Raw genomic sequence first — 26,288 nt, 5'->3', positions numbered from 1 at the left:
AGTTCGATGTTTCGCCATGAAACAGGAAGTTGTTGTAACTCGGGCATACAATGTCTGATCTGCCCCAAACTTCACATGTTTTATTAGAGTCCTAACCTGAAGACATCTATATGACAATATTCAGTTACAGTCATAGCGCCACCTGGGGGCAACAGGAAATTACATGTTTTACACTGTGATTAACTCCACATAGAGATTGATATATGGCCAGTCTAATCTTAAGGCCTTTGAGATGTTAAATTGCAAAGATCTGGAGTTTTCTTTGAAGGGCGTGTCCGTGGTGACCGACAAAGTCTGATGTTTCACCATGTAAGGTGAATCACTTTTTTGAGGGCCGAAACATACTCGAAAACTCATGAAACTTTGCAGATACGTCAGAAGTGGTGAAAATTTACGTCTGATATGGGTTTCAGAATTAAGTGTGGCAAAATGGCTCGATAGCGCCACCTAAAAAATTTCAACGAAGTGCTCCTGACACTACGTTTCACGTACAGGTATGAAATTTGGTACATACATCTAACAGCCCAATACTTACAAAAAAGTCTCTTGGAGTGAAATCTGAAAACCAACAGGAAGTGAGATATTTTGAATTTTCTTTGCAAAATTTGGGCAGTTTTTGCATTTTCCACATGTTGTACTTTAACGAACTCCTCCTAGAGCTTTTATCAGATCAATGTCATATTTGGTCAGTCTAATCTAAAGGCCTTTGAGACGTTAAATTGCAAAGATCTAGAGTTTTCGCTGAAAGGCGTGTCTGTGGCGGCCTGGCAAAATTCGATGTTTCGCCATGAAACAGGAAGTTGTTGTAACTCGGGCATACAATGTCTGATCTGCCCAAACTTCACATGTTTTATTAGAGTCCTGACCTGAAGACATCTTCATAACAATATTCAGTTACAGTCATAGCGCCACCTGGGGGCAACAGGAAATGACATGTTTTACACTGTGATTAACTCCTCCTAGAGATTTAATCAGATCAATGTCATTTTTGGTCAGTCTAATCTAAAGGCCTTTGTGACGTTAAATTGCGAAGATCTAGAGTTTTCGTTGAAGGGCGTGTCCGTGGCGGCATAACAAAGTCTGTTGTTCCGCCATGAAAAAGGAAGCCGTTGTAACTCAGGCATACTATGTCTGATCTGCTCCAAACTTCACAGGTGTGATAAGAGTCCTGGCCTGAACATATCTATATGCCAATATTCAGTTAGTCATAGCGCCACCTGCTGGCAACAGGAAATGGCATGCTTTACACTGTAATTCCCTCCCAGAACCACATTTCAATATGCCACAAAGTACCAAACATACTAGAAACACGTTAAATCATGCAACACTTGGCTAAGTGCTAATGTATGTGATTAACGCCATGAAACAGGAAGTTGTTGTAACTCAGGCATATGATGTCCGATCTGCTCCAAACTTCACGTGTTTGATAACAGTCCGGGTCTGAACACATCTATATCGCAATATTTGGTTATGGTCAAAGCGCCACCTGTTGGCAGCAGGAAGTGTGGCAATTCGAAATGACTTCATGGCATAATTCTCCTGTATTCATTCGCTTACATGCATGTCGACCACTGTTCTCTGTTTTCCTAAGGCCAACGGGTGGCGGTGAGCCCGGGTGCGAGGGCCCTTTCATCGCTGCTTGCAGCTTTAATTATTATTATTATTATTATTATCTTACACATCAGCTCAAGCTCTTGTAATAATGTCCACACACTGTCTCTTGAGGGGTGGGACAGGGTTGAGAGGGTGTTTAGAAAAAATAGTTTACTGAAATTATTCTGTAAATTGTTCATCTGAAAAAAATATATTGATTAAAAAAAAGGTTCAATTTCATCTTGATAAACAAGCTGTGGATAGGCATCATGACCTTTTTGGAGAGTATCATGGGTAAGACAGAAACTTCTGGTAAGAAACATAGGAAGAAAGTGGCAGTCATGAGATATTAATAAGAAAACCACAAATACAACACCCTTCAGTCTAATTATGATAGTCAAATGTTGCTGCATCATGAAATAAACCAGGAATCTGGTTTTGAGTTAAATAAGTGTTAATAAATACATTTATTAAGCATTTATAACATGTGAGTTAAAAACAGCTCATTGCATTATTAATGATTTATAATGCATTTGTAAATGACAAACACCTTTATAAACCATTTACAAAGGGAACCTTAATGTAAAGTTTTACCAATATTTTTATATGTTTGTCAAAACTGATACAGAGTTAATCTGTTTGGTTAAGTGATTGCATCATCCATGTTTACATAAATGCAAACAAGTGTAAAAAGATGTTTTTATGATGAGAGAAGTAACATATTTGGATATTTTTTATATGTTTAAGCTTACTTATGATCACAAATGTCGCCTGCATTAACATCTGTACTCACAAACATTTTGTAATTATGCTTAATGTCACTGCATTGTTTGTGCGCTTTTTTTTTTTTTTTTAATTTTTGTATGCTGATCCTGCTAGTTATCTACATTTGAATGGCGAGCCAGAGCCCTGATCTACAATTCAAAAAATAATTATGATTCTTCATGGATCCGCTTAACTTTACAGCTAAACTGAGATCTCACACAAACACACTACCCAGGTAGAAATCACAAAAAGTCAAACACAAAAATGTCACGCAATGACATTTGAGGATTATACACACACACCAATGGAGTTATAAGGACTATTGAATATTGAGACTTTGATTTATTTGTTTTGATTCATCGAATTCACATACAACTTTGGACCATTTGGACCACAAAACCATTCTTCCACTTTGTTCATGGTGTTGAGTTTGATGAAGACAATTGTGTATTTGTTTAAATTGTGGTAATTGTTTATTCAAACTTTATTTTCTTGCATGTTTGCAATAAAAGAGCTGGCTGTTAATTTATTAAATATCAATTGACTCAACCAAATGAATCCTCCTCAAGTCGAACCTAGTCCATATTTAAACTCTATTCAGTATAGTATGCTGAATAAATATAATGTATAAGATAGAAAAAAACCATTATTGAACATGGCCATAAAGTGGCACTACATTTCTGAGACTAGACAATTCAACAATGATAAAACATAAACACAACATATGACCTTACACACAATTCTGGACATTTAACTAACAAATAATAATAAACTTTAAAAAGTAGCATCTCAAAGCGCTTCACAGGAGAAAAAAAAAAGAAAACATACAATTATACAAACAATACCTTTATATAAGTGAGATATAAAAAACTATAAACTAAATATATAAAAAATAAAACTCCACCAAACCAGTTTCACTTTGTCATGATCACCGTCTGTTCCTGTCAGTTCCCGGACTACATCCCCCATCATCCACTCTGCCACTCACCGGCACACACTTAACACTAATCACTAATCACCACACCCAGCTGCAGCTCATTACCAGGACTATAAAAGACTCTTACACACATCACCTCACTGCTAGGTCTTGTTTTCCCTGTGTTGCATTACCAAGCGTTATATCCTGTCTGCCTGTCCTGTGTTACCGTTCCTGCCTGTTTCCTGTTTGTTGACCCGTTGCTGCCTGTCCTGACCATCGCCTGCACCCTGACTACGATTCTGCCTGTTCCTTGTTGTTCCCGTTTGCTCCCGTTTGACCCTGCCTGTATTACAACGCTCACTGTAAATAAAGCTTTGCATTTGGATCCCTACCTGAGTCCCGCCTTCGTTACACACTTAATTACACTTAATTTACTCTTTACGAGTAAATGGACAGTCAGAGCTTATACAGATGCAAAGCATGCTGGGTAACTGACAGTACATAAACAGTATTTCATGAGTTCATATGAAATATTTGGTGTGCTGTCCGAGGACAGTTCCGAGCTTGGAATGTGGCCCGAAGCCAGAGTACTCCCCCAAATCCCTGGCTGGGATAGGAACTAGCCGAGAGTGAGGGGTCGGGGTGGCGAAGGGACTCAGAAAAGACTGTCGAGGAATGGAGGTGTGTTGGCTTTCTATATCTAGGCCTCCAATTGTACTGTTTGGGTAGATCATGTGCTCCTACGATTTTTGTTAATAAAACATATAAAGTGTGAGTATTTCTTTCAGTCAGGGTTGTTTCTCCTGAGCTTTTTCTCTGTGCTGTTGCTCACAAGCTTTTCAATCTCACACAGAGACACTGAGGAGTTCAAACCATAGACCCTAAATCCAGCACAGAGAGACTGAGTGTGTAATGTGGAGGTGAATGTGTGCAAGTGTGTGAGTGTGTGTGTGTCAGAGACGCTGTAGAAGGACAGAGTGCCGGTCGCCACGTCCACATACACTCCGATTCTCTTACAGGAGCCTGAAGGGACATGGATGACAGTGAACTTATTTTCATGACAGACAGTGAATTTGTCATTAGAGCGTTTCAGACTCCAGGAGTTTTTATTGCATCCAAACAAACAGTCATCACTCCGTCCTTTCCTGTTGATTCCTTTATATGTCACTGATATAACAGCATCTCCACTCCATTCAGCCTCCCAGTAACAGCGTCCAGACAGACTCTCTCTACTCAGAACTTGAAGAGACTTGTCAAATCTCTCTGGATGATCAGGATATGACTGAGACTCTCTCACATGTGTCACCTTTCTGTTCTTCCTCAGACAGAATGAGATCATTGTGAGCTGTGTTTGGATCCAGTGTGAGATCACAGGCATCTGAAAACAAGAAGATAAACATTTATAACAAACAACAATCACTAAAGGTGTGTGTGTGTGTGTGTGTGTGTACATACATTTGAGTAGTCCTGCTGTAATCCTGAACTCTCCTCCATGATCCACACTATAAAACACAGTGTCAAATTCAGTCAGTAAACCCACACAGTGCAGGGCTGAGTGATTAATCAAATTATGTTTCCTGTTACTCAAGATAAATAGGTTATAATGCCACATCCAGAGTTGCCAAGTTTAGCAGTTTATTAAGCACCCCCAAAAAGCATAAGGTCTTTATATATTTGTTTGCTGTTAGTTATAAGGATTGTATTTGTGTAAATTCGCTGTTTATGTTGATGATAATGCAAGGGAGAGAGAGTTTATGGAAAAGACGTTAATGTGCACTTCTTATACTGTTTTATTCAGCTCTTACTGTGATTTTCTGGAGCAAAAACGGACATCTTTTGTGAACAAAAAAATCAAATAAAATGAACAAAATGCTTTCGTTACAATTCTTCACCACATTTACTATGTTGCATGCAAGCTAACTCAAGAGCTGAGACCTGACATGAGATTTAATCATAGCCACCACTCATGTCCATATTGATAAATGCTAAGTTTTGCATGGAAATGATTTTTTAATTTCTAATTAAATTTCTTTTCTAATTTTTTGTTGAACCTTCGTTTTGTAAATGAGGGCCAATATGTGTTATGGCTAATGATTGCTTCTAATCTGCTGTTGATTAATTATGACAATGCTTACTTTGTGATGTTTATATTGTTATATGTTGTAGATGGTTGTATGAGTGTATGTTTTATCTCTCTCCCCATTTTGAGTGAGCAGCTCAAATTTATTATAATTATTATTATATTGATCAGATTTTTACATTTACTTTACATGGTTTGTAATCTGAAAGAATTACTCTTAATATCTCTGACAAAGAGATATTTGATTAATTAATGATATCTAAAAATTCCTGCTTAACATACTTGAGTTTGTTCAATGTGCAGTTTGGATGGTTGAGTGCATCGGAGAGCATCTCGACTCCTGAATCTCCTGGGTGATTGTAGCTCAGATCCAGCTCTCTCAGGTGTGAGGGGTTTGAACTCAGAGCTGAAGACAGATAACCACAGCCTTCCTCTGTCACCATACAGCCAGACAATCTACAAACACATATGGAAACAGTCCACATGGTTATTTTGGCATTAAGAAATCAACCACACAGTGACCTGTGCAGTTTATTTTTTTGCAGTTACAATAACTAGTATTCATTTTTGTTTCTAATTGTAGTGAAGTCAACAGAAACATTTCTACTCCAGTAAAGTACTTAAGAACATGCACAAATAATTATCTACATTGTCACTAAATATATATAAATAGTGACAATGTAGAAATTATTTGTATATATCTATATCTATCTATCTATCTATCTATATATATATATATATATATATATATATATATATATAAAACGTAGTTTGTATATACGGGAAGAAGGAAGCGGGAACCGGCGACCTTTCAAACAATAATATTTAATTCAAAATAAACAAATACAAAATGAAAGTAATGCCGACAGACCCTCACGGATGTCTGCCGGCCACACAAACATAACAAAACATAAAATAAAGTCCAGGCCTGGTCCTCTCTCGTCCTTCACTGTCGTCACTCCTCCTTTTATGCTTCTGGAGATCCTCTGTGAGAGACTCAACCATTTTTTTTTTACAAAATTCCAAGTATCATAAAAATGCTTGTCCACATTGCCATTATGTATGATGTATTATATTTATGATGTAGTTCACAAACTTTTGCCCTTGAAACCCTCCATCCTTACATAAATATGTGATGACCAATTGATATTAAATGCATAGGTGTAAATCTTAACAAAATATTCTGGAAGCCATAGATATTTTTGTGAAAATTCTGACGCTGACTGGAAACTTAAAAAACAAGATTTGAGATAGATTATAACAGTCACAAGCCTGTTATAGGGCTCGTTCTCTAGGGGCACTAGAGGGCAACATGTTTATGTATAAAGGCCGGAACACACCAAGCCGGCGCCAACGAACTAGTGGTGATGAAAGCAGACTGTGGGGTTGGCTCACGTCGACAGCATCTGTGTCAAAAGTTGGCCTGACAAACCAAACCAATGCTAGACAGCCAACGGCCAAGTAGCACGTCAGTTCTGCACCTGCGTAAGATGAAATGCCTTTCTGAACCAGCAGGTGGCAGTATCTGAACAGCCAATCAACTTCAGCCAACAGTACGGAACAAACTGAGAAAAGTTAGTCGGGCGACGAACAAAAACTGCCAGACAGCCGACTGTTGGCTTGGTGTGTTCCTGCCTTTAATCATGTGCTCCTTGCCATGTGCTCCTTGAGTCCTTGTTGAGAAAAATTTGTTTTACGTTCAACTGAAAGTAAGTGATGTTATATTTGTGTATGAAATTTATCTTTGACTTATTTTTGCATTGTTTTGCATTTTGTACACTACTGGTATTTTGCATTCAATGAGAGTCTCTGATTTATGTTTATGCTTTGTTAAACAAACTATGTTATTGCAGTAGGTTTCCTTTTATAAATGAGTTGTATGACTGGTTTTGGGTTTAGTTCAATCAGAAACGGTTATAACATATTGAGTAAATGGATGTGATTATTAGCTGATTCTGATCAGTGCCCAATTATTTGGAACATTCATTTATATTTGACCTCAAAACATAAGTTCCCCAGGATGGAAACCACTGTTTTAAACTAAAATGCCACGTAAACATTATAATTAATATTATAAAAATATCTGTCCCCTGTGGCATGTTGCACAAAGCTGGTTTCAGTTGCAACCTAAGTTAGTTTAAAATTAGTTTGAGCAATCTCTGTTTTGTTTTTTTTGGGCTCAAGAAGGTGGATTGGTTTTAAGTGGTGTTCATCGCTATGGTAACTTATGCTACACGGCTGACCTGCTCCGGAGCAGGTTTTATTCTGGGTTAGAGATTGCAGACCTAAACTGAACTGTGAGTAAAGTGACATGTATTTAATGCAATAAAGCCACTCCCCCTGTATCTCTATCTCCAAATTAAAGCAGTTTTGAATAAAAAAAAAAATTGGACAACATTTTTTGCTGCTAATTATTTATTATATTTATATTATATGAATTATAACTATGCATCATTTATATAATATCATTTCATATAGTTATTATATTAATTCACAATTAATATTAAATTTAGCTTTTAATTTAATATAAATATAATACATGCATTAATATATAAGTCTTTAAAACGGATTGAGCATATGTGTATTCATTTGAGCTCTTTGTAAAATAAAATCTGAGTTAACAGAGAACGTTTATACCGAGCATTGTGAAAACACTGAACCTGATCTAAACCAGGTTGGATTTGTATGGATTTGTCATCTCTAAACCTACTCTGAAACTCAGAGTTTGTTCAACTAGCTTCATGCAACATACCTCTGGGTGGGATCATGTCATGGCTGTTATCGTATTTATTATAGAAAAAATAGACATTACGTTCTTTCTACATCTGACTTCCTGTAGATCCATCAAGAAAGGCTGATGTCTCTTTTCAGTTATCAGAAATATACCTATTTATTTTTAAAATAAGCTCCTAGTCAAGTGTAGCTCTTGTGTAGAGAGGTTGCTATAATATAGAATTATGACAAAGGTAGATGTGAAGGATATATAAAGGATCTCTATAGGATGTGATATCTTTGGAGAAGTGTCAGATATTTTTTTAGTCTCAGTACTGTTTAGTAAAATGTACTTTTTAGTTTTTATCATATTTAATCATCCTTGTCCTGGTTTTGTAGTAAAAAAAGCTTATTTTTCTCTTCCCCCTTCACTTACGGACCTGCCCACTGTACAACTCCTGTGCGTGGATCAGAGGGACCGTTCACTGGAAGATTATGCTAGGAACTTTTTAGACCTGGCTTGCCTTTCACACTACCCTGACCGTTCACTCTGTTGTCTAAGGCATGCCTACCAGTGAACAGTCCTTGAGCTTTCGTGGAGTGAGTGCTGGTGAACAACAGATTGGCATTCACCATTGGCCCAGTTGAGGACGTTGTCACCAGCCCCGCTCCAGATGCGTTGGATCCAAAGTCCAGCTATTCACCACCTGCAAGCTGTACAGAATATTTGTTACAGCCCACTGAGGACTATGTGACCGAGCCTGTCGTGATGAATGAGGCATAACCTGATATTACTGAGTTCAACATGTTCATGGGTCAACATTTTTGTTGATCCTGGAACAACATTGAAATCAACCAATCAGATTTGAGGGACAAGTTTACAGATTATGTCAAGTTTAGGCTTAAAATCATGAATTGGTGCTTCTACATCAGTGTTATTCATCTATCATTTCCCTCTGATTTTTGGGATAACTTATGGGTAGGGTTAGGTTTAGGAGTAGGAATAGGGTTAAGACTAAGTTTTCAGACTAGAATGTTGTTCCAGGATCAACAAAATATGTTGACCCAGGAACGCATCTAACTCATCAATATCAGGATGTGTATGAATGAGCCAGCAGGATTAAAGACTGAGGCAAACATCGCCCAGGATCCTGAGCATCAGAGTCTGACCAGGTGTGTGAGCCGGAAACACTGTGTGTTGCAGAGGGACTACTTCTGGAGTTCAATGGCATGGACGGAAGCCCCAGCCATATCCCTGCCACTGTGGATAAGTATTGCCTGGTCTCTGGAAATTATGTAGATGATTTTAAGGAGGATATAACCTTGAATCTCCCGCTGGTCCCACCCAGCTTCAAGTCTCCTGTGTTTACAAAGTTCCCGTTCTACCTCCATCTCCCGCTTCCTCTGACAGCCAGTTCCTCAACCCCTCTGCCCCCTTCTGACATCTCTCCATGGTGTGGATTGGCCTTGGGTCTTCCGGGCTCCAGCTCTGGCCTCTAGCCTCTGAACCCTTCACTCTGCTTTCAACCCATTGGCTCAGCCTTGGCTCCTTCCTCCCTTGGTTCCACTAGTCTCTGGCTTCCTGGCTCCACCTTGTCACTGCAGCTCTGCCTTGATCTCCAGAGCCATCAATGGCGCATGGGCTCATCGGCTGGTCAGCTCCACCTGGGTCTCCATCTCCAGCAGCTCCATCTCAGTCCATCGTCCCCCTGCTATCAACCTCCAAATCTTCACCATGGTTTCTCCCTCCCTCAAATCTGCCATGGAGCATCATCCTGGCTGGACTCTGGTTTCCCATCCTGCTTCTAGCTCCTCCCACCCTCCACTCTCCCATGGACTGTTTTGCTGGCTTTAGTTTGGTTACACCCCTTTCCAGCTGCACATCCTTACAACAGCCACGCACTGAAGCATTCTTTGTTTAAATTAGCTCAAAGTTACTGTTAGATATAATGTAATTACCTTGACAAACTATACATCATTAAAAAGATCTAAGAGTCAAGCTTAAATTTTTAACATTTGTTTTACTCTCAAAATCTTATAGTGACTGTAATTTGTTAATATGTGTCATGAGTTATGAATATGAAAAAAGCTGATACCTTTGGACTGGAATATTAATGTCAGCCATATTCATTGATAAAAAAAAAACCTCCTGAAAATGAAAATGCTTGATGAAACAATATCCCTCAGGGCTTTTAACTCAAAAGCATGCACATCTGGAGAAATATTGATGGATCTTATATGTTTGTCAAATTTCTATACAGAGGACTACTATTTATTCATTTTTTCCCCCAAAAATGCGCTGATGTAATCATTATGAGCGCTGGATACTCTGATGCTGTTTTCAATTCATACTGGCAGCCTGAGGGTACTCTATGTACATTTAGTCCACAAATGGCACTTGATGAATAGGCATATTATGTGACATTCCAGGAAATGACAGGCTTCCAGAAATCGCTATAACATGCAGATAGACACTTTGGAAGACAATAAACACGATATATGGTTTATCTGTTTTCTTCATGCCCCGTTGGCTATTTTCATAATAGATTATATGTAAAATGCAATGTTAATCAACATAGCTTTTTATCATTGTGCAGAATACTGAAGCCACATCAGATCACAGGTTATTTATGGTGAGCTAAGCTAACATTCTAGCTAGCCCTAAGATGTATCTGCCACCTAGCTGAGCAAAAGTTCACTGAAATGTTTCCTTTTTCAAGAAAGGCATTTGATACAGTTTCAAAGAAGGTGAAGCAGTTTGATCAAAGAAATGAGAGATTAAATCCACGTGAATGGAAAGTTGTTAGTAATTATAATAGAGACAAAAGAAAATAATAATTAGAGAAGATTTTTTTCACATACAGATGACACCATTGTCAAAACGATCCCCATTGACACGGATATGCGAATCCGCTAGAACTGTATTCTGCTGCCAGGCCATTAGATTGTGATGAAACACTATAGACTGAACATGTAATATGCATGTGCATGACGTCATCGTTTTAACAGATTTGCATTTTGTTGTTTACACAGAGACCGTTTTCAAAAGTTTGCATATTCAGGCACCCAAAACACTGTTGTCGTATAAATGAATGGCCAAAACGCATAAGTTTTATGTTTTTAGTTGAAAACGGTGTTGTGTAAACAGCCCCTTAGTTCCAAAAGGTTGAGTTCACTAAGCCATATCATGCTTACAACAGAGAATCAAAAAAAAAAAAAGAAGAAGTCAAATGGTTTCATTTTCTCTGTTTTACACAGTCCACATGGGTCAAACTGATCAGAATTGGAAAATACATACATCTGTATAACTATGAAAATAAACATCCCTACAAGTGTTATTTTGGTCCCTTGTTCTGGCATTCCATAAAAGGGAAGATGCCACATTTGGTGAATAAAAATGAACAGTTATTTAAGGTGGTAGCATTTTGTAAATTATTTTAGAGTAAACCACTTACCTTAGTATCTTCAACTGAGAATTTGGACTCTTCAGTCCATCAGAAAGAAATTTTACTCCTGAATCTTGCAGGTCATTGTTACTCAGGTCCAGCTCACTCAGGACAGAGTTTGAGGATTGTAAAACTGAAGACAAACTTTTACAGCAATGACCGGTGAGATCACAGCTATGTAGCCTGTGTAGAGAACAAAACAAACAGTGATATAATGTGTTTATCAGATAGGGTTATCAGATCTGAAGGAGCACAGAAAACTCCGAAGAACCTTCGTAGGGATGAGTGAGAGATTTTTGTACCTCCATTGACAGTCCACACAACTACCACTTTAATGCTTCAAAAAGTTCTATTACACTCTATTCTATTAGTTCTATTACACTATTACACTCATATCTTACAACTCAAGTGGAATCATCTCAGCTATCAAAAATATGTTATTTTGCTAACATTCCCATTGTTATTAAAACATTATTTTTTAACATTCTTTAAATGTTCAAAACATCCAGTTCTTTTTTTATGTTTTTAAAAGTGTTTTGGTTATGTGAATGTTAAGGGAACATTCCATTTTTAGCAACAATTTAATGATAACGTAACTTGTGCATGTTTTCTAAATGTTCTGAAATGAGTAAATAAAAAACCCCAGGAATTTACAACTAAAATATTTTAGATGAAAATCCATGAACAATGTATAACTAATGTTTTTGTTCTAACATTAAAGGGTAGACAACTTTAGTCATAGTTCTGAGAACATTCCCTGATAGCTGGGATTCAGCCATGGTTCAACATTTGTATAGAATGCGATTGTCACAGGTGTTAAAGGAATAATTCATTGCATATATATTAATTCATATACATCGTGTAAGGCATAGATGAGTTGCATGTTAACAGCTATGTGTCGTAGGTGATAGGAGCGTGCCCATTTATTGTAATATGTTTGCCACATGCCTTGTGTGAGCATCGGCATCTCATGTGTTGTTCATGTTTTGTAATTTCAGGTAAGAAATAATTGCAAATACATGCACAAACTGTTGTATGTGGTGGACAGCTGTGAAATGCTCAATATAGAGTGTTAATCAGATCAACCTGTAATTATATGCGTGAGTGTGTCTGTGATATTAATACACTCTGTCTTCAAGATGAAAACACAGATGCACTCACAATTAATATCTATATTGTGAAGTTTGTGGTGTCATTTAGGAAATGTTAATCCAGTAGGTGATAGGCACATACGCATTTGTTGTAATATGTTCTTTATGTCCCTGCGTGAGCATCTGCATCTCATGTGCTGTTCATGTTTTGTAATTTTAGTGTAAGACACAGTAAAGAATCTTTATTCCAACACGTTCGGGAGTTGGTGTTATTTGTCTCAGATTGCGTGCACAGAAAGCCGCCTGGGGAACAGCACAAGTACACTTTCTCGTCTTAATAATGTAGTTTTAATAATTATTATTATTATCAAGCACATCCTGCAGTTTAACAACAGCAGAGTGCAATCTGGTTAATTGATTTGGATGTTTAGTTAGACACTAAAGTGCACCACTGTGAAGGAAAGGAATATGTGCAAAACAAAATGCGGCAAAATAATAATTTGACCTGATTATCTTGTTTTCATAAATGTTGGAAGTCAAAATTGAAAACAAAAATATATGTAGATTAATCACATAGATTGATCCCTAATATACTGTATAAAGACATTAGTAGTTTAACAAAAACATCTGTTACACTGTAAACAGACTGTGAGGTCACAATTTTGGATCTGGGACTACTGATACAAACTTTTTGATTTTTATATGTATAATAAGCAAAATAATAATGATGCATTGCATGGGAAAAGACATCAGCTTTAGATACAGGAGTGCAAGCCAAAATTCACTTCATTTAGACCTTTAAAGACTAAACAAGTCATGAACATATCAAATCAAAAGGGGCAATGTGATGCAGTGTACTACAATGGACACTTCAATACCATATAGCATTATCATGCACCCATTCAAAAATGTATACTTTGATGTGTCCAGTACAGACAGCCTCAAACTCAGCTGTGGAAAAAAGCACCTGGTGCAGATATGTTGGATGGGTTTATTATAAGCAAGATGCTTGCACTCCTTCACAATCCTGCATTCTTGTCAGAACTGCCACAACTATAAAATATTTGTGAATTTTTTTGAGTATCAATGCGTGTGTGATCCTCAGAAAAATTATCTTACTTCAATATCTCCAGTTTACAGTGGTCCTTCAATCCAGTAGTGAGCAGATTCACTCCCGAGTCTCTTAGATAATTCTGTGACAGATCCAGTTCTCTGAGGTGTGAGGGGTTTGATCTCAGAGCTGAAGCCAGAGCAGCACAACCTTCATCTGTGACACCACAATAACGCAACCTGTAGAGAACAATGACACCCTTTACTCTGTCAGTTTAGGATATACAGCTCACATATGCCACAACTTCATAACAATCGATTCTTTAGTTACATCTATAATTAAATTGTTCCCTAACACTTCTCTTATACATTAACCTACCTTAAACCTTAAAGAAGTGTCAAAGATGTGCATAGACATCTTGCGGAGACTTTCATATCACCAGGTTCAGCTTGGCTCACTATTCCAGCTGAAAGACGCAGACAGCGGCGAGGAAAGAGGTTGTGAGGTCAGGCTAAAAGTTACGCCTTATAAACTTCCACTGCCAACTATATTTCAACTAAATATCTTTCAAATGTTTGATCCTTTTTTAAATAAGACAACTTAGGATAGCAGTGCAACAAAGTACTAAGAATTGTTGTATTCAGATCACGACGGAGACATGGCTAAACAGCAATATTCCAGACTCTGCAGTGGAGCTAACAGGTTGTACATTGTTCCATGCAGAGGGAACATCTAATGCTGGCAAGAAGGTAGGAGGTGGACTTTGCATATACTTGAATAATGCCCGGTACACAAACTCAATTTTGTACGCCATATTTAGAATATACAGTGGTGAGGTGCAGGCCCTTTTATTCAAATTCAAATTCAAATTTATTTATAAAGCACTGAATAAAAACAACAGCGACGTTGACCATAGTGCTGTACAAACAATGACACAGTAAGAAGACAACATCCATAGTTTAAATATAAATAAACCTTAAACAATCAAAATACATTTTAAACTTGAATCAGAAAGGGCATAATACTAGAAACCTTGCAACCTCCGCAACTTCACTGATTGAATGCTATCGTAAAGAAATACATTTTTAAATAGCTTTTAAACTGGCCGAGCGTCGGTACGTTCCTAATGTATAATGACAGGCTGTTCCATAATTTAGGTGCAGTGACTGCAAACGCGCAATCCCCTCTGGATTTCATCTTTGTCCGGGGAACAACAAGAAGTTTCTGTGATTCAGATCGTAAGGATCTTATTGGCTTTTGTTCCTGGATTAAATCAGCAATGTAAGATGGTGCAATGCCATGTAAAGATTTAAATACTAATAATAAAATTTTAAAATTAATCCTAAAAGAAATAGGCAACCAGTGCAATGATTTTAACACCGGGGTAATATGATATAATTTACCAGTGCCTGTAAGCATTCTTGCAGCCGCATTTTGGACCATTTGCAGTCTGTCTAAGACTTTATTTTGAGCACCATAATATAACGAATTGCAGTAATCTAATCTTAAAATGATAAATGCATGAATAACTTTATCCAAATTTTTCTGGGATAAAAAAGGCTTAATCTTTTTTAAGAGATCATCCTCAGTTTAAAAAAACTCGTTCTGACAATTTCATTTATCTGCTTGTCAAATTTTATTGCACTATCACAAATCCTACCCCTAGATTTTTTACATGATGTTTCCTAAAAGGGCTCAGGGAACCCAGCTTAATTTTAACTGAGTTATCAAGTTCAGAAGGACCAAAAATAATCAATTCTGTTTTTGATTCATTTAGGCTCAAAAAATTTAAAGACATCCATGTCTTAATGTCATTCAAACAAGCCAACAATCTTTCCATGGCAGTGGAATCGTTTGACTTATCTTCGAAGAGAATTCTCTATGGTTCTTGTGATTGCTGTCTATATACCACCAAATGCCAATATAAACTGGTGCTTCAGCTATTGTACACTGTATTGTATTAGTAAATTAGTAAAGGAGTTTTCATTGTGCCAGGGGATTTTAACCAGGCAAACTTTAAGTCGGTATATTTTAACAGAATGTTAAATGCCCAACCAGGGGCAAGAACATATTAGATCACGTATATATAAATGTTGATAATGCCCTGCCATGTCCTCATCTTGGACAGTCTGACCATCTTTCCCTATAAATGGTGCCAGCTTACAAGCCACACATTAACAGGATTAAACCAACTAGTAAAGTTGTTAGAGTCTGGCCTGAGGGACTATTTTGAGTGTACAGAGTGGAGTATATTTGCTGGAAAAAAACTATTCTTTAGACTTAGAGCAATACACCTCATCTGTCCTCTCCCATATTCATTTCTGCATGGACAATCACAGTCAAGGAAACACAGTCATGGAAATACATGTCTTCTCTAAACAGAAACCACAGATGACAAAAGAAGTTAAAAATCTTTTAAAACAAAGATATACTGCTTAGAGGCAGGTGACATGGTAGCCTATAGTTTTGGCCAGAGCTAATCTAAAACAAGGTATTAAGACAGCTAAATTTAATTATAAACTCAGGATTGAGAACAGCAAGGCATACAAAATGGCACAGATTATAAACAAAATGACAATCCATCCATAAATGTCAGTCTGTTTGGCAGAGGAACTTTATATGTTCTTTACCCGTTCTGACAGAGAGAACAACAGAAATGGAACAGTATGGCCTGTACTTGACAAAATATTAAATCATTAATATTTGACACAGATGAAGTAAGAAGAGCTTTGCACAGTGCCAATGTGAGGAAACCAGCTGGTCCTGATAATATTCCTGGGCGTGTACTTCAGGAATGCACTGACCAGCTATCACAGGTGTTTACCAGCATCTTTAATCTCTCCTTGACCTGTGCTGTTGTTCCTAAGTGTCTTGAAACTACAACAATTGTGCCCATCCCCAAACAACAAAAGGTGAGCTGCTTGAAAGATTATCGACCAATTGCACTAACGCCTTTAATATCAAAGTTCTGGCACACATTAAAATTGTCATTCCAGCCACTCTAGAACAGCATCAGTTTGCCTACTGGGAGAACAGATCAACAAAGGATGCAATCAACCTTGCATTGGGTCACCTGTAGAAGTTATAACACATTATATATCTGTTTGTTTATTTTAGCTCTGCTTTAATAGCTTGGGAATAAGTGCAGCCATCTGCAGCTGGACTTTGGACTTTTTAACCAACCACTCCCAGAATGTCAGACTGGGAGAGAAAGGGAAACCGGAAAAGCGTAGTGCAAGATCACAGTCCAAACAAATACTCATACATACAGCTTCTGGTGATGTGTAGATTCAAAGAACACTCCAAGACCAAAAAACATGAAATATCCACACACGAGAATAAAGTCAAAAAAGCTCAAACAAATTTATTTTCCAGAGGCCAAAAAAAAGTGCAAAAGAGCAAAAACTGCCACTTTCCACTTTTTGTGGCCTCTGGAAAATAAAATTGTTTGAGCTTTTTTGACTTTCTTCTCGTGTGCGGATCTTTCATGTTTTTTAGACTAGGAGAGAACACATCTTCAAGTCTTACCCTGAATACTGCCTCAGAAACTTGTGAACTTTTATCGAGTGTACTGACATATTGCACCACATCCTGGTGCGGTAGTTGTACAAAAGAGAAACAGAGGGCTTTGCAACAACAAGTTACCAAAATGGCACAGAATATCATTGGCACACAGTTACCATCAGTTGAAAACATTTAGATGTCGGAGCAGAACTTCCAAAATTATTAGAGATCCCACTAACCATGCACACTACATTTTTTATCTCTTCCCTTCGGGTAGGAGATAAAGGACAATTTACTCTCGTACTACAAGACTAAAAAAATCTATTTGATTAAAAATCTTTAATCTATTTGATATTTATTGTTGTGCTTTATGTCTATGTTTTGTGTTGTCTTTTTTAGGCAGTTGTTTTGTTTTGCACAGCAGTACATTGACAATAAAGTCTATAACCTTAACCTACCCATACCACAAAACCTGTCTTTTACCTTACCCACTATTCCACCTCAACAGTAGGATAAGTGTTTTACAATAAAACATGAACACAATAAGTACATTATACTTAACGTTATTAATGCATCTACAGTTAAAATCATCTAATATAAAGTAGGATTTATAAGTTATATACAATAAAAGCTCACCTTAATTAACCCTTTCAAGCGTGAGTTTAAAATATTCTAACTGACCCCCCAGAGTGAGTTTTTTAAAGGTGACCATTATTTTAGAAGGTTTGCTCTTATTGTTTCATTGGTGACGCATCATGAGTGTCACGCACGCTAAACGCAGCCACAATAACACTGTGACAGATGGATCGCTATTAGGGGTGTGACGAGATCTCGTGTCACGCGAGACTAAAGTGTGAAAAGATTTCTCGTCGAGGCGAAAAGTAGTCTCGTGATGTTGCCATGACAGAGTGTTAGGATGATTAGGAAAGAATATGCCACCGCTACGTTTACATTACGCCTCCACTGTCCTTTTGCTTTGTGTTTAAATAAAAAAAACATTTAATTAAGTTGGATAACGGTTGCCGGCTCTCCATATTTAAAGAGTTACGCGCGATCGCTTAAAGTGAAAGTAAACGCGCGTGCGCATTCAAACGCGATTTCAATACCCCGCATTTTGAAAGCGGCTCCTTGATGAATGCAAATATCTCTCAATATGAAAGCTATTTTAGGCTGGGCAGCGTAGTTGTAACCATCTCTTAGCTCTGTATCAAAGAAAAATTTGGTCTTATTTGCACTTTGAATATTGAGAGAGTGCGATTATGGTTTCAACTTGTAAAGTGTTACCATAAAAATGAATAACAGTTTTCTCTTAATCTTATTAAGCACAAACAATAAGGTTTCATTTGTTAACATTAGTTAATGCACTGTGAACTATCATGAACTAACAATGAATGACTATTTTTATTAACATAAACAAAGATTAATAAATACTGTAGCAAATATATTGCTCATTGTTAGTTGATGTTGGTTAATATGTTAATGTTAATAAATGAGACCTTATTGTAAAGTGTTACCATTTTTATTTATACTGTTTTTATTTCTATGATCAGTTTGTGGAAAGGAGTTCAGTTAGGAGGTCAAAAGTTGTAGAAGCTCATAAATCATGTACAGTAAGATCTGAAGAGACTGAAATCATACAGAAGAGAAGTCAGTCAGTTGAGTTTGTGGCAAATCCTTTTACAGTGTTTGAGTATTGTTGTCTTTTACTGCATATGATAATTCATACTCAGAAAGTAAAACTGAATGACATTCATTATAAGATGATTAGTTAAAACATTTCAAATACACCTGCAGAATATTTTTTCTAGTCATGTATTTCGCCATTGAGGATTTCTTAAAAATAGTGTGTAAAAATCTTGTCTTGTCTCGTCTCGTGAACTCAATCTCAAGTCTCGTCTCGTCTCGTGAGATACCCGTCTCGTCACACCCCTAATCGCTATTATTTTGTTTTTCCTTTTTCCTTTAAAATATTCACAAAGTTGCTTACCATGTCATCAACTATCTGATATTCCGATTCTCAAATATATATAAGTGAGTGTGTTTTGTTGTTTAAAAACCTTTATAAACAATCTTTATCTTGATCTATAACGCAAGATGGGCGCCGCCATCTTAGTTTGTCCCGCAGTTCGCAGAGTCCTGTCAGATGGATTTACAGCACGTGAATTCATCATTTTCTCCCAAAATACATGCAAGTAATTGGCTGGTGAACTGGAAGAATAATAGAGTAAATTTTATAGTTACTTAGACCCATTATCCATGTCTGATATGAATAAGTGTTGACAAATTGTATTTAAATGGATTGTTATTGCTGCTTCCACTGATGTCTGACATCAGTGTGTATTTTATAAACTCTAAATGTATTGTTTTACTAGTGCTTATGTGTATTTAAATGTTTGAATCCTTAAAAAAACATTATGTGGCTGAAAACACTCCATAGTTGTGATATATGACAAGCGCTGAGCGCGTCTGTCTCGCAGCCAAAGCGCAAAAGCACAGTTTGAATCTGGCAGTTATGTGACGTAGCAGAATGTTCTAAATCCTGTATGTGGGACCGTATGCCCAGGGGCACAGAAATAAAAATCCCATATGTGGGACAGTACCAGTCAAAGGGTAAATTAACCTCAGTGGGAGATGAATGAGAATGTTTTTACAATCTTACCGCAGAGTTTTCAGTTTACAGTGAGAATCTTTGAGTCCAGCAGAAAGCAGTTTCACTCCTGTGTCTCCAATGTTATTCTGAATCAGATCCAGTTCTCTCAGTTGTGAGGGGTTTGATCTCAGACATGAAGCCAGAGCATCACAACCTTCATCCATGACACCACAATAATTCAAACTGTACAGAAAATGCAAATGTAATTCATACAGACAGTAAAATGTATATATAAAAACATCATTAGAGGACAGACAGTGCAAATCCCTTTTACATTCAAACCTGCATGTTCATCTTACACATTGACCTCTACAATTATCCAGCCTTCACACAGATCACACAAAAACCTTCTCAGATGCTTTAGTGTATCTCACACCCCTCTTACTCACTGCCAGAAATTTGATTTTGTGAGAATTTCCCATTTTGTTGTTTTGGTAAGAAAGCACATACAAAAATCATAAATGTGATCATGTTTTGAAAGTGGATTGATTGTTTTCAGTGTTACTTACTGAACTGAGCTGGATTCTTTAACCACAGGCAGAAGATTCCTAAGAACTTCATCTGCTGTATTTTTTGCTCCAATAAACTGTTTTAGATCAAAAACATCCATCTTCTGCTCTGATATTAGCAACACATATACCAGAGCTGACCACTGTGAAGAGGAGAGTTTGGTTTCTCTTATTTTTCCAGATTTCAGATAATCTTGGATCTCCTGCATCAGTGAATCATCACCCAGTTCATTCAGACAGTGGAACAGATTGATGGATCTCTCTGGAGAGGAATTCTCCCTGATCTTTTGTTTGATGTACTCAACTGTTTTGTCTTTGATGTTGGAGCAGCTTCCTGTCTGTGTCAGTAGTTCTTGTAAGAGAGTCTGATTGGACTCCATTGAGAGACCAAGAAGGAAACGCAGGAAAAGGTCCAGATGTCCATTCTTACTCTGTAAAGCCTCATCCACAGCTTTCTGATGCAGCTTAGATATTGAACTCATCCATTTAAAAATGATGTTTGAAAAAAAAAAGAATATGTTTGAAAAAAAAAGAATATGTTTGGTTTGGTCAAACACATTGATGTTGTTGTTTGTAAAGGAGAAATGCACATATAGAGCTGCTAGATGTTCTTGAATGCTCAGATGAACAAAGCAGAAGACTTTCCCCTGATACAAGCCCAACTCCTCTCTGAAGATCTGAGTGCACAATCCAGAGTACACCGATGCTTCTGTCACATCAATGCCACACTCTCTTAGATCTTCCTCATAGAAGATCAGGTTGCCTTTCACAAGCTGCTGAAAAGCCAGTTTTCCCAGTTTGAAGATCATGTCTTCATTTTTCACTTTCTTCTCATAGTCCTTCTCATGTTTGATGTTGGTTTGAATGATCAGGAAGTGTGTGTACATTTGAGTGAGAGTCTTGGGAATCTCCCCACTCTCTGCTTCACTCAACATCTTCTCTAGAACAGTGGCTGAGATCCAGCAGAACACTGGGATGTGGCACATGATGTAGAGGCTCCTTGAAGACTTCAGATGTGAGATGATTGTATCAGCCAGACTCTGATTACTGATTCTCTTCCTGAAATATTCCTCCTTCTGTGGGTTGTTGAAGCCTTGTACTTCTGTCACTCGATGGACACACGTAGAGGGGATGAGATCAGCTGCTGCTGGTCTCGAGGTGATCCAGATGAGAGCAGAGGGAAGCAGATTCCCTGCAATGAGGTTTGTCAGCAGCACGTCCACTGAGGCTGATTCAGTCACATCACGCAACCTCACATCGCTTTGAAAATCCAGAGACAGACGACACTCATCTAGACCATCAAAGATGAACAACATATTATATTCATCACTGGATATTTTCAGTTCCTTTGTTTCAGTGTAAAAGACATGAAGAAGATCAGAAAGACTGAGTATTTTGTCCTTCATTAAATTGAGCTCTCTGAAAGGAAGTGGAAATATGAGCTGGACATCCTGATTCTCTTTCCCTTCAGCCCAGTCCAGGATGAACTTCTGCACAGAGACTGTTTTTCCAATGCCAGCGACTCCCTTTGTCAGCACAGTTCTGATGGGTTTGTCTTGTCCAGGTAAAGGTCTAAATATGTCATTGCATTTGATCTGTGTATTCTCTGTTGATGCTCTCCTGGATTGTGTCTCAATCTGTATCACCTCATGCTCTTTATTGATCTCTCCACTCTCACTCTCTGTGATATCGAGCTCTGTGTAGATCTCATTCAGGAGTGTTGGGTTTTCCTGCTTTGCTGTTGACTCATACAGACACTCAAACTTCTTCCTCAAGTTTGATCTAAATGTGTTAAGGACTTCATGTCTGTAAATATATATATTCTACATTATTACAATTAATAAATATAATTTCTTATGCATTCTGTATCATATCTTCACATCATGTCTTTTACAGAAATGTTATACCTGAGACTAGGCTGTGTATCTCCACTCTTAAAATATACTGGCTGACCAATATAACCGTAACTCTTCATAGACACACAGCTGGGCTCTGCTTTTGATCTCTTCTGATCAACTGGTCTAAAACAGAGGGAGATTAAAGTTAATCTTTTAAATGACTGTATTCAACAATTCATTTATAATGAAAAAAATCACTTTAATGAACGATTTATATTAATACAGATAAATTATACTTACCAAATATAAACTATACAAAGCACTATAATCATATATAATTTATAATCATAATCATGCGATAATAATTGTTTATGGCAATGTTATACCTGAGACTAGGCTGTGTGTCTCCACTATTAAAATCTACTAGCTGACCAATAGACCCGTCACTCTTCATAGACACACAGCTGGGCTCTGGTTCTGATCTCTTCTTCTTAACTGGACTAAAACAGAGGAAGATTACAGTTAATCTTTAAATCACTGTATTCAACAATTAACCGTTCAGCACTAGTTAATATTGTTGTGGACCCTGTTATGTGATACATGAAGGGTTATTCATGTCAAATACTGTAATGTTTAAAGAACGACAGACCAGGGAGGCTCTGTTTCTAAACTTTTAATCGTAACAAAGAACAACTGTAACACGAGTGTACCAGCCTAACTCACTGACCAGTTTCTTTTCCAGGCTATTGGAACTACCCACTTTAACCCTATAACTGCAGGTGCAAAATAAAACAACAATTTCACAACTGAACCTTTGGGTTTCAGAAACCTTAATAGCCTAGTGATGTACAGGTGCTGGTCATATAATTAGAATATCATCAAAAAGTTGATTTATTTCATTAATTCCATTCAAAAAGTGAAACTTGTATATTATATTCATTCATTACACACAGACTGATATATTTCAATTGTTTATTTCTTTTAATTTTGATGATTATAACTGACAACTAAGGAAAATCCCAAATTCAGTATATCAGAAAATTAGAATATTATGAAAAGGTTCAATATTGAAGACACCTGGTGCCACACTCTAATCAGCTAATTAACTCAAAACACCTGCAAAGGCCTTTAAATGGTCTCTCAGTCTAGTTCTGTAGGCTACACAATCATGGGGAAGACTGCTGACTTGACAGTTGTCCATTGACACCTTGCACAAGGAAGGCAAGACACAAAAGGTCATTGCAAAAGAGGCTGGCTGTTCACAGAGCTCTGTGTCCAAGCACATTAATAGTGAAGCGAAGGGAAGGAAAAGATGTTTGTGCTTGACATCATCTGCCATGTACACGTTTACAAGACCACAAACTCGGCGAAAAAAGCCAGCAAACTTGGGTTTGATTTGGGTATGTTGCAGCCTATATAATAACTAAAATGTTTATATATATCATATTTTTGGGCTAGTTTACTTATAATTCACCATACTTTACCCCAAACTGAATAATTAAAAACAAGTTTAAATGGGTAAATCTTCTATAATTATTTTTGATTCTTAATTTTCTTTTCTGTCATACTCAAATTCTTGTTAAAACACATTAGACTTGCTTATTCTGTGCATTTTGAACACTTTTTGTGTGAAATGTTATTTATTTTGCCCATCAAAAGTGTGCTTTCACTTAATTGAGCGTCAGCAGCACAGCAAAAATAGATTCTGCGCCGAAACCCCGCTTCACTGCTGCTTACACGACGCTCCTGCTTGACGCTTACGCGCTGTTCCTGCTGCCTGTGTGAATGCATCCATTGGTTAACATGCTCACCGAAAAAAATATGCGCTGCTCACGAGCTGCTTACACTTGCAGTGTGAAACAGGCCTGACTTCTCCTACGACAAACTGTCTTTGTTTTTCAAGATAAGCCATGATCAAAATTAATGCTAGAGATGTCTTTGTTAGCCACTATTTTAGTCCCACGTATAATGCAGCTCACAGTCACTGAATGTGTGTGGGTTGATGATGTAAAACTCCGGACAAGTTTTCAAGCACAAGTCCATTTTTAGCACGTCTTGACTGTCTGACATAAAGGACAGCTGAGATCCTACAATGTGACATGAGCATCATGTACAGTCTGACAAGCAACAATCGTAAAGGACTATTATAAATCGCAAAGTGTGCACCCAGCTTTAGTTGCTGCTGTACAAAACTAGGATTGCTGTAGCTCCGTTTGATATGTGAATACAAAAGGGAAAGCCTAATTCACATTGAAATTTTCAGCAAAGCTTATTCCTGTATGTTAATGCACTACATTGTCTGCTTACTTTTGCAGCATAAACGCAAATCATATTTGTTAGGTGCTAACATGCCCAGCAATTCACTCTGAGCATTAAACAGGACTCTTAACATAACACACAAATTAACCTCATGTGTAGCTACCCAACCCCCACCACTTCCTTCCGCACCCCCACTTCCGCAACCCACTGACACCTTGCAGTATGAGTTTGCAGGAAGCACTCTGAAGAGAGATTGTGAAATGAAACCAGTGAAGATTCTTGTAACACTGTCCCTTTTTATGCTTGCAGTAAACACCCAAGAAAAGGCACTAGTTGTGTTTGTCCTTATTTGAGGCTGATCTTGTGGTCTGTAAAGTGATCCGTTACACATACAGTATGCACATATGTGTGTGTTACATTATCGGATAAAGATAAAAATTCCCACAAGCAAAGCACTATAATCATATAATTTATAAATCATAAATATTTTATAATCATATTTTTATATAAATGTTATACCTGAGACCAGGCTGTGTATCTCCACTCTTAAAATCTACTAGCTGACCAATAGACCCGTCACTCTTCATAGACACACAGCTGGGCTCTGGTTCTGCTCTCTTCTTCTGAACTCGACTAAAACAGAACAGATTTAATCCTTTATGATGATAATCATTTTAAGAAAAAGTATTTTTTATGAAAAGCAAATAAGAGGATTTATGGCAGTGCTCTCAAATTCAACTCCTGGAGGTACACTGTCCTGCAGAGTTTAGCTCCAGCTCAGCAGCCTTTATCTTTCTAGTAATCATGAATGCCTTAATTAGCTGGATCATGTGCATTTAATTGTGGCTAGTGCTAAACTCTGCAGGACAGTGGCCCTCCAGGAACTGAGTTTGAGACCCCTGCTTTACTGTTTTCAATAAATATTAAACTTTGAAAAACAAACAGATTTTTTCTTTTCTGTAGACAGCCATCTCTTCTATAATATAATGTGTTTACTCAAAGTACCTGCATTGTGGAAAATAATCTTCATCTTCGGATATATGCGTGTCATCCATGACATGAATTGTTTGTTCTTCACTGCTGACTCTAGATCCAAGTGACAAACACTCGCAAAATGTAAAGTAATTAAAGAGCCTTTATAATTCAGCTGATCTTGAGAGTGGAGAAAAACTTTTGCATCACGTAGCTACACAAATTTCTGCCTGAACTTTATATAAACCATTTTATTGAAAATGATGTTATGTATCATAAATAACGGTTTAAAATGGCGCTGCGAATGCTCTGCGCATCTACTTTCACTTTTAGTTATGAGTAGCACATCATTCATCTTGATCTCAAGCCAAATAGGTGGTCAGGGTTGCCAGGTACCAGCAAAATTACCCTCAAAACTGTTTCTTAATCAATCAGGGACAAGTAAGAGGACAAGAACAGCAAGGGTCAAATGCAAAAGCAAGGTTACATATAAGGTTACTTAAAGAAAAATGATTATTTTTTTAAAGTAAAAGAGGAAAGGTTGCCAACTCATGTGAAATTAATCTGTTCTGCCAAGCCAGGGTTTCTGCAGGTTTCATCAAATCTAATTTAATGCTTTTTAATGCCAATTTTTAATTTTTTAATGCTATACATATATATATATATATATATATATATATATATATATATATATATATATATATATATATATGTGTCGCTAAATGTCAATAGATGACGTCATAGGGCAATTAGAATATTCATCATGTCATTGTTGCATTCGTATTCTGCCAAGTGTCAGCCCTTTACATTTGTTTGCTTCTCTGCTGCTACCCTTTTTGCTCACATAATATATTTTTTTTAATACAGCCAAAGTCCAAATAAAATTGTTTCATCTATAT

At 37.2% G+C, this 26,288-nt stretch overlaps 1 protein-coding gene across 1 annotated transcript; it reads right to left on the bottom strand.

The window, feature by feature from the left end:
• Positions 1-2,808: 2,808 nt before the first annotated feature.
• On the bottom strand, positions 2,809-25,923 carry LOC125246088 (NACHT, LRR and PYD domains-containing protein 3-like). Its single transcript, XM_048156937.1, is given in 12 exon segments — positions 2,809-4,595; positions 4,597-4,655; positions 4,733-4,779; positions 5,640-5,813; positions 11,525-11,698; positions 13,726-13,896; positions 19,821-19,994; positions 20,321-22,126; positions 22,228-22,341; positions 22,545-22,658; positions 24,937-25,050; positions 25,423-25,923. Coding segments are annotated over 12 exon segments (3,531 nt in total). The 5' UTR covers positions 25,473-25,923; the 3' UTR covers positions 2,809-4,061.
• Positions 25,924-26,288: the final 365 nt, after the last annotated feature.

Source organism: Megalobrama amblycephala, linkage group LG14, assembly GCF_018812025.1.
Source record: "Megalobrama amblycephala isolate DHTTF-2021 linkage group LG14, ASM1881202v1, whole genome shotgun sequence".
NCBI classification, from domain to species: Eukaryota; Metazoa; Chordata; class Actinopteri; order Cypriniformes; family Xenocyprididae; genus Megalobrama; species Megalobrama amblycephala.
The sequence above is the reverse complement of the archived record's forward strand: the minus strand, read 5'-3'. Positions and strand labels throughout refer to the sequence as shown.